This window comes from Carya illinoinensis, chromosome 13 (genome assembly GCF_018687715.1).
Source record: "Carya illinoinensis cultivar Pawnee chromosome 13, C.illinoinensisPawnee_v1, whole genome shotgun sequence".
NCBI lineage: Eukaryota > Viridiplantae > Streptophyta > Magnoliopsida > Fagales > Juglandaceae > Carya > Carya illinoinensis.
The window spans coordinates 3,337,423-3,347,668 of NC_056764.1; the positions used below are offsets into that span (position 1 = coordinate 3,337,423).

Here is a 10,246-nt window from a genome sequence, read left to right on the forward strand (position 1 = left end):
TGCAACAGAATATATAATTAATCATGAATTCATGACGTATTTTTCAGAGAAAGGTATCTAAGGCTATATTCTATCCCAATTACTAATTCCTCTTTCATGTGCAGTCTTCGTCCCATAGGCACTGAACAATCCATGTGCCCCGTCGTCAGACCTTGGGGGTGGGGTGACTCCAAAGGATTATACACGTACAATTAAGCAAGGTTTTCAAATCTCATAGCCTAGGCGATCGAGATCATGCTTATAATCAATTAGGTTCATTTTGTTTGTCACTTGAAGATAGCTTGTGGTTTGGTCATAAATGAACAACTTATTTTCAGCCAAATTTAGCTATAACAGAATGAGGATTAGGTTTTTGACACAATAATGGAGAGGTTTGACATTAATTTGGGATAGATCAAACGCATTAAATTAAATACGACATTAATCAGCAACCAAGCTTAGACCGGTTATAAGAACATTATGTATGATCATCAGGTTGATCATCAACATTTAGGAGAGTTCAAAATGATCTCCCCCACATGTACAATTAACAAAAAACAAGCTGCAACCCAAACTTAGAGATAAATAGTCCGATTAGAAGAAACTTGAAACAAGCTGACTCCTAACTTCTACAACATGGTGAAAGAAGAGAGAACGCAAAGGAGAACTGACGTGCACTTCCTAGTAGGGGGAGACACCCACATTGGCAGGAGCAAAAAACCCATCTTTCATAAGCACGTCCTGATCTCCTTCCTACACAAACCCAAACACGGTATCAAATTATTAAGACAAAAAGCATTGAAAATTTATATCAAGTCACTTAGTTTTATGCATTCTTTTAGCAGCCATGCATGCATATATATGACAGAAGAGAGGATGGATTAGGGTTTAGTGATCTGTTCATCATGCACGTACGTTAGATCTCTTCACGGGTTGATCAGGTATAAGTCCGAAGTGGATGTGTGGGAAGTGGGCCCACTGAAAAGAACAGAAGAAAGGTACGTACAAAGAAATAAGTTAAAAACAAAACAACTTGAAAATATACAATTGTAAAATACGTACTGGCAATTTATATCATAATTAAATGATCAAGTGTATATGCCCTAGTTAAATTAATTTTGCAAGTAAAATGAAACCCTAGTTAAAGAGAAGAAGCCCCGGAAAGAAAGAGTTGGGATTTTCTTGGATCTCACGTTCTTTGCAGCAGCACTAAAGGCCTCTCTGTGGCTTATATCAGGATTCCCAGCTTTAATCCGTTGGATCTCGTCCCTGCAGATATTTAGGGATAGAAGAAGAATAAAATATTATTTTTTAATATTATTATTTTAAATTTTAAAAAATTAAATTACCTATTATATTTTATATAAAAATTTTAAAAAAATTGTAATAAGGTGATAGAAATACTTCTTATAATATCTAAACGCAAACTAATTAATGTCAAATTAGTCGCTTCATAGATCCAAGCAAGCAAATGTCATGATAAATCTATATATGAGTAGGTATTATGTGATACATATAGTATCGAGTTGAAAATTTCTTACTTGATGAAGCGGTTGTAGGCAGATGGGACTCTCTGTCTCTTCTCCGGAGCTGGACATGATGGAATGCACGAACATTACGCAGACAGACAAAGAGACAGACACATTAAAATCATATCACTGACAATTTCTGTAACTTTTGTGCCTAATTTCACTCTCTCTCTCTCCCTATATCATTACTTCATCATCGTCGCTAACACTCCATCCTCTAGGATTCTACACTATATTTCCGGGGGATCTCTCTCTCTCTCTCTCTCTCTCTCTCTCTCTCTCTCTCTCTCTCTCTCTCTCTCTCTCTCTCTCATTACTTCATCATCGTCGCTAACAACCCATTTTCTCCTAGATTCTACACTATATTTCCGGGGGGAACTCTCTCTCTCTCACATCATCCCTTGCAATTCGTTTTCTTCTCCCAGATTCTGCACTATATTTCCGGGGAAAATTTTCTCTCTCTCTCTCCCTCACCCCCTCCCACAGTGCAAACAATAAATAAAGACGAGTAGGTATTTTGAACATCAGTGGCATAAGACCAAGTTAAAAGAAAGACAACACACACTAGAGGACCCATTTCAGAACAAATAAAATATTTTTTTTGTTTGTTGATTGCTTCTATAAAACTTAAGGGGAATTGTGGAGGATTATAGGTATTGGTGTCCATGGGATAGGGATTAAAGTTCAGTTTCAAAACCGTTAAAGAATAATGCTGCTAGACATGATGAGCGCAGATCTGAAGTGGGCTTTCTTCTACTAGTAAATGGAAAATCTTGAAGAAGGACGGCTAATCCTTTGATGACCGAAAGAAAAATTCTTTCTACTTGCACGAGAGCAAGAAATCATTGGATTCTGTTGTGAAGTAAGATTTAAAAGCTAGCAGTCTTAATTCTTTCAAACTTCTTTCTAGATTGGATAGAGATACCACTGTAAAGGTAAACAAAATTTTCAACTCGGTCCCTTAAAAGATAACAACTATGAAGTCATGGACTCAAAAACATTTGGAGTGGCTGCTTATAGATATGCTAGGATAAGGTCGTGTGGGATATCAAAAAAATTAAAAAAAAAAAAATTGAATATATAACTTCTAGCAACCAGGGATTCCCTGGAATGGCTAGATCATATATATGAAAGACATGAAATAAACAACTTAAGTGCAGGAAATCTCACGTCTGGAAACAACTGGAGGTTTAGGGATCTCCTCAACTCCTCGAATAGGTGGAACCGATTCATTTGGGTTGGGTTGATTGATCATAATGTTTGACGGAGCGCTTCTGATACCCTCCTGATATATTCCCCCCCAAAAAAAGAGTAACAACAACGTGAACATATATGTAAGAATCTTAGTTTGGAAAATAGATTAAGAATTAATAGCCCAAACAAAATGCGCAACAAAAACAGTGCTCTTTTATACTTGAAACCCTAGAGAATTTTATATACCAGGAGATTCTGAGGAGTGAAGAAAGCATGTCCAAGATGAAGCTGGTTAGCTGCAGGAAGAAGCAGACCACGCATGTTCACAGACAGGAGGTTGGTGCAGTGACCACATCGAACCGTGACGCTCTTGAACAGACTACTGCAGGGAACACTCACCTGCCAAAACACACACATGTGTGAATAAACATGTATATATTCATTAAAGAAGAAAAAAATAACGAAGAAGAAGAAGAGGAAGGGGGCAAAGGATGAGATAGATCGTGAAGACAGAGAGATCAGAGAGAGAGAGAGATAGGATACCGCGAGGACAGTGTCACAGAAGTTGCAATGGACATAACAGAGCTGGTCGGAGGGGGAGAGGTGGTCCGGAGAAAAGGCAGCGGATGAGGCAGACATTTTTCTTGATTCTCTCTCTGCCTCTTGTGTTTGATTTGATTGATGTTTGTGACTGATCAGGGTGATTTTGAGGATAGACAGATTACCTCCTTTGGATCTGATCTTGTTGAGTTACTATTAAGGGGAAGAAGGAGAAAGAGAAGAGAGAGATGCCACTAATATACTAGGCTATGGAAGAGACTTGGAAGGTCTTTTCCTCAGTATTTTATTGCTGATGTATTTAGGCAGTACAAGTTGTTGATGTATCATAAACAAGCCACGGTTGAGGGAGAGAGAGTACTTGTAATAAACGGCAGAGGTTAATGAGGGAGGAAATGTATGGTTGGCATTCCCAATGGATGATTATGTGTGTATGTGAGAGAGAGAGAGAGAGAGAGAGAGAGAGAGAGAGAGAGAGAGAGAGAGAGAGAGAGAGAGAGAGAGAGAGAGAGAGAGAGAGGGACGTTTGCATGGATGGGAGTAATTAGCTTTGGCTCATTCACCTGTTGTTTTCATAGTTAAGCGGTTGTGAAGCTTTTCTTGGTTTTCTACAATTCCATTTCATGATTACACCCACACTATTAAACTAATTGTTTGTTCTCAAGCCTCTGGTTAAGTTTCTTTTCTTCTTAATTTTTCGATATCTGGTACAATGGTTACATGCATAAAGTATAAACCCTTGCAAGCTGCGCTCGTCCGTGTAGAAAAATACTCCAACACACACACACACACACGTACTTAAATCATATGCTAGCTCAGCTCAAACATGTTTATAATCTGCTAGCTGTGCCTGATGTAGCTTTTATGTTCTGAAATTGTTTCCAATGCATAGGTAATTTGGTTTTCTAGGCCTCTATACATGAGTTTTGGGCCGAAATCAACCTGGCCGATCTAAATCAATCGAGCTCGATCATGATCAAATGATATTTCAAACTGATCAATTATTGCAACCTGATTAATTAGGTACTACTCATGATCAACCGGCCATATATCAAAACATTGACTGAATTGGCCCATCGAACCGATCCATATAATTATGAACTATAAAAGATTAAACAAATATATATTTTATAATTTTAAAAGAGTTAAAAACAAAACGTACATTTTCTAAGTACAGTACTACTCTCGATCCGTATCTTCCTCTTAATTCCTTTAACCAATAATGGTTTTTTTTCCCTCTCTGTGCCTCTCTTAACTTGTCCAGACTAGTATTCTCTCGCCACCAACACTATTAACGATGCCTCCCTCTCGCCTTATCGCCATTGCAATCCGCCACTTCTAATTTCCTCTCCCTCTCCATGTCTCTGATTGATCTTTTTATATGCCCGGAACACGTTGCCTAGCTTAAAACATAACTGTCCTCCATTCGTGTTCAAAGCTCAAATATGATGCCTTCCCTTTCAGAATTTCATACAGCGACTTTATTTGTTCATGTTTTTGTTTGGAGATGATTATTTTCTTCTCCTCTTTTAAATGTCATAGTTTTTTTTGGTTTAATTGTTTCGAGATTGTGATCATCATCGGCATGATTTGCATGCACTCTCTTCGAATCTCGTGATATATATAAAGGAATTGCTCAACAGAAATGCCTAGCTAGCTGAATAATATAGCCATGGATCTTTTATTTGTTCTGTAGATCAACTATATATCTCCCTGTCTCAGTGCCGTCCGATAACGCTGCACATCAAAGACCTAGCTAGATCGGTTTTCTTTGGACGTCACAGGTGAAATACAATCAAGAACAAGCCGGTGTATATATATATATAGCTATAATTCTGCACAAAAGTAGAAATGGATAATAACTTCAGATGATCGACAGCAGTACATATAATAAAAAGATCCCTCCTGGCTTATACATATCTTCTAAAACGTTCTTGGTGATGATCAGAAATTAGTAAAATATACTTGACGACGAGCTCGATCCAGTAGAGAAACAGTGCAGATAAAAAGGGCATCTGTAGCGACAAAGTAGGGCTCGCGTTTGTCTGAGTGTCCCAGAGGAAAGCAACCACCAAATTATTTACACAATGATTCCATAATCACGCATCATAAAGCATTCGGTAAATATTTTACCACCGATTTGACCTCTCAGAGATCGCTGTCTCATCTTTCTTATATATACAGAGATAAGTAATTGTCAGTGTCAACAGAAGACAGAGATTTAATTTACCTTTTACATTGTCCTCTGTATATTTATGTAGTCTTTCATCTTTTTTGATAATGTTTGCCGATTTAGTTACCCATCTACCTGTACTCTAGCTCCTATAAAGAGGTTACTTCTTGTTGCAACATGTTTGGTACGTAACGCTCATGACTTTAACTTATCTTGGAAAATAACGAAATTGAAATATAAAAAATATATATATAAAATAAAAGCCCATAATGGCGGAAAGAAGAATACTGCCGTATTTCGACCATTTTGAAACTATTACCATCTACCACATACATGCACGAGGGATTTAATCTCCCCTAAATTGCCCATGAAGGTTAAAAAAACAACAGTACTAGGCTCTGTGAAGTTCTTGTGCGGCTCGAACGATTAACTGATCAGGAACAAAATGATTGGCTGGATTTTTTGGACATTATACTTTTGACTAGTCTATAGATTTTTGGACTCATGATATATCAACCACTTCCACCAAATTAATCGGATGAGCACGATATATACGTACATTATATTGGAAGCTAAACCCTTCATGGCAAGGACAATGCTAGCTACTGCGATTATCAGATGGGCTACCAAATGTGTACACTAATACAAATGAGTTTTTATTATTTATTTTTAATATTTTTTAAACATTCTTAACCATGAAAATATATATATATATATATAAAAATAAAAATATGTCAATTAACATATTTTAATAAACACATTTAATAATTATAGTATATTTGACCTTTGCTTCTTCTTCTTTTCCACCTGCTGGTCTAGCAAGCTGACCATTTGACTGAGATCGAAGACAAAACATAAAATTCTAAAAAGACAAGAGACAAAGATGGGAAATTAGAGTCATATATATAACTGATTGTATGCTAGTAAGGAGACCTTCCATGACAAAGCTAGCTAGCTAGGCATTTTTCAATTGAAAGACAAATATATATATATATATATATATAGGGTAGTGATAGGATTACTACCCTATTACTAGTGACCCTATCATTATCCATCTACTCTTCAAGTTCATTTGAAGTTTTTTTTAATCATTTTTTAAAGTATTTTTTTAACATCTTTAAGAAAAAATTAAAAAAATATATAATTTTACTAAATCTCATTTCCTTAATCATTAAGTAAAATTAAAAATTAAAAAAAAAAATCAAATACAAAATGAGTAATAATAAGGTAGTAACCCTATCATCATTCATATATATATATATATATATATTTATATGTAACATCAGCTAGGCGCCCCGAGCCCACTCGCTATATGAAAGTACATCTCACCCAAATTCTAGGTGGATTTAATGAGCTTTCCTAGCTTGTTCCCCATGATGTTACAAATTTCTTGATGATCAACTAATTACATTGTGATGCCAAAACAAAACATAATTGGAAGTCATACTTGGGAATATTGCAATTGAAAAGGCTAAATATATATAAATATATATATATATATATATATCTTAATTAATGTATATATCGATATACATTAAAAATATCACCAACATTGATGTTTTAGTACTCATGATGTCAAACAAAAACAGTACTGATGATCACGGCGAAAATACTGTGGTAGCTAAGGCGACAAAACGTACTGCACGCGAAAATGGCCCACCGATTGGTACAATACTGAGACAATGGGCATGGAAGCCTTTGGCTTGTAACTATATAATTGGAGGAATCCCTTTAGTTTTGTAAATGTACTGGCCGCGGGGACGCCGGGGAGTCGTACTTTTACGAAATATCTTGGAAATAAAGCGCAAATATATGCATGAGTTCAAAATGATATTTATAGTTTTGGTTGTACAAGTGACATGTAGTCGTTTTAAAAAAAATGAATAAATATGAGACTCATATGAAAAAAAAAACTAACTTTTTAATCATGAACCCCACTCTTTTTCAAAACGATTGTGCGGCGTTTGCAATTCCACGACTGTATGTAGCATTACTCTATATATATATAGAAGCTAGCACCCTCGAGCTCTGAATTTAGCATATGCGGTGAAACCTCTTAAATTTTACTATTTTCCTTTTTTCCCTTCCATGAACAAATAATACAGCTTTTAGGTTCTTTATACTCGATCATATTTTGAATTTTGAAATACGAGAGGACTGGTAGATCGATATCTGCGATATATGACTTCATGTTATCTTAATTTCATCCCATAAAATTAATTAAATTTTAAGGACATGCATGACTTCGTCATTTCAAGTCTTCGTGGATCTTAATTTACGTGTAATCAATTCAGTTTTTCCAAAATTGCTGAGGGTAAATACATTTTTGTCCCATGTGGTGTTGGAGTGAATGCACCTATGATTTAAATAGATGTGGGATAAGTACTGTTCTGAGAGCAATGACAGTGACCTGAGATAGCCCCTCATTTCTTTACTTCTGAGCCACTGTCGTCTATGCATGCATCTATATTTAACCTTGTGTATGTTGCTGATCATGACTTTCTTCCACGGTCGACTCAGTGATACTCTAATATTGATGAAGCACCTGCAAGAAGCTCAAGCAGAATCGAAAGGTCCAAATCAATTCAAGTTTTGAAATTTGTTAATAATTATGTGAACTTTGGGCTATTGACGAGCTTAGCTAGTTCGGAATTCTTGAACGTACACTAGCTACCATTTGATATTCTCTTGCGTTAAGTTAATAAGCTGAAATGGTTGGGTTTTTCTTTCCCATTACCAAATTAAATAAGTACTACTGTGCCTGTATTCATGCACTGGCGTACTGGATCGATCGCTAATTCCTTATTGCTCAAAACCGAATCAATTTCCACAATGAAAAGCACGCAAATTAAAACTTAGAAGGCAACCGCTGATGTTTAATTGTGAATATAAATTAATGAGTAAAATAACTTCGTATCCTTATGGTAAGATTAATGCTTAAAATATACGCTAGACTAATTACCCATAAAAGAAAAGTTGAAATCTCTTCCAGATAATTCGTCAAAATTAATGCGTTAGTGCGGGAACATCATCGCCCTTCGAAAACGATAGAACCAATTACTCTCTTCTTCCAACTTCTGAGTGAGAGGTTTCTGTCTTAAATACAATGGTCAAAAGGAAAAACCCTACTTCGTATTTCCTCTGTTAACTCAGAAAATATACCAAATTTTGTGATGAGTTATTGTAAAGCCATATGTTTTGGTACCCTTGGGTATTACCCCCTTATATCTCCGGAGAAACATAGAACTCCTTTTTATGCCAGATTCGGGCGCTATTATTTCATGGGAAGTTAATAATTAATGTCAACTCCCTCAAGTCAGCTGGTCGGAAAGCAGCTGCATGCACTGATCATGTAAACAAGCACAAGTACATGCACGGTACTAGAGAGCTTTCTCTGAAAAAGCCTGTGACTCCCCACCTCTCTCTCTCTCTCTCTCTCTCTCTCTCTCTCTCTCTCTCTCTCTCTCTCTCTCTCTCTCTTTCTGAGTGTGTGTGGAGGCCGTGTAGAAAACCAATAAAGATGTATTATAATTGATCAGCTGTGGTTTTGGCAACCCGAAGCGAGCAGTAGGGAGTGCCTAAATGGTGTACAGTTTACTGAAACATGACAAAAGTACACATATATACTTGGTTCAACTCTATAACCTATCTATAGATATTGCATATCTTCTCAAGCATTGGTCTCTAGGCATTTTATAAATGCGAGACATGATGCATGGAAGTCTCCCGCTTTATTCTTGTTTGCTTCTAAACATGAGACTGACCACCGGTAACGACCGCCCCTAAATATTGGTAAATCTCAGCTTCTGCTGGTTTCATTTCATGTACAGGCTTCCAAGCCCTCGATCAATAGGAACTGACTAGTGACTAGGGAAGTAGATATGTTAAGAAAAATTCTATTCATCATCTCCACACTACACATTATTATATATGATTTTTTTTTCTTACCAAATGTATGCATGGTGTATGGATGATGATAAATAGAAGAATTCATTGAAAAAATAAATAAAACTAAGTACTGTAACGTGTAGAACGATGAGTGGAAAAGCTCAAATGTTAAATTCGTGACTTTGCCAAAAGACAAATATATTTTGCGAAAGGCTAGGATTCTTGACTTGTATAGCTTGAAGACTTGTTTTTTCTATGGTAATGTTAGTTTTACACGAATTAAATTCATTGTTTTGTTCTGATCGTCTAGAACTGTACATATCCGAATAAGAACGTCCCAGTACCTCTAGACTCTGGTTTTGGGACATGCACTTTAATGACATGTATGTCATTCGATCCAGACTGTGGCATAAGGCCGTGGTTAGGTTAGCTGGCGTGATTAATTTTGTCAATTTTGATATGTGAATCTTGCCAAAACCCAAAGCTACAGAATTTTTGTGTTTGATCAAATACACTCATTTGAAATTTCTCCGTGTCAGACTTTCCCCAGCAAAATTGATTCAATACTCGAGATCATTTTGATCTTCCATTAATGAGAGATCATAAATTAAACTCGGGTCTGGATTCATCGTTTCATCACCTATCTCAAAAACAGGCTAGGTGATAAAAGATCATGAATTTAATTGTAACTTTTCCATTATTCTAGCAAAATAACATTTTTATTTATTTTTAATAAAGATTCATTAAAGTTTCTGGTACTAGTTCTTTAATGCCCAGCTACTTAATTGGCTTGAATGTTCATAGTAATTTATTGGATTTTGTGCATGTGGTAAACGCTTCTTCTATTTGTCCAGACAATGCCCGGCCTTCCCTTCCCAGAGAATTAAAAGAGGAACAATAAATTCTTTCACACGCATGTATATAG

General features: G+C 36.1%; 1 protein-coding gene across 1 annotated transcript; it reads right to left on the reverse strand.

Annotated features, from left to right (window-relative positions):
- Nucleotides 1–349: 349 nt before the first annotated feature.
- LOC122291275 (axial regulator YABBY 1) lies at nucleotides 350–3,579 on the reverse strand. Its single transcript, XM_043098942.1, has 7 exons — nucleotides 3,246–3,579; nucleotides 2,949–3,101; nucleotides 2,679–2,793; nucleotides 1,521–1,569; nucleotides 1,173–1,248; nucleotides 895–957; nucleotides 350–732 (listed from the first exon to the last, which is right to left on the reverse strand). The coding sequence occupies exons 1-7, from the start codon at nucleotides 3,339–3,341 to the stop codon at nucleotides 661–663; spliced, it is 624 nt and encodes a 207-aa protein (XP_042954876.1). The 5' UTR covers nucleotides 3,342–3,579; the 3' UTR covers nucleotides 350–660.
- Nucleotides 3,580–10,246: the final 6,667 nt, after the last annotated feature.

What these genes read in the sequence shown, in the direction of transcription:
- LOC122291275 (XM_043098942.1), bottom strand. Translation starts at nt 3,341, where the DNA reads ATGTCTGCCTCATCCGCTGCCTTTTCTCCGGACCACCTCTCCCCCTCC. An exon ending in TCTGTGACACTGTCCTCGCG is followed by an intron (nt 3,102 to 3,245) that starts GTATCCTATCTC and finishes GTGTTTTGGCAG; the next exon opens with GTGAGTGTTCCCTGCAGTAG. An exon ending in AACCCGTGAAGAGATCTAAC is followed by an intron (nt 733 to 894) that starts GTACGTGCATGA and finishes GGGTTTGTGTAG; the next exon opens with GAAGGAGATCAGGACGTGCT.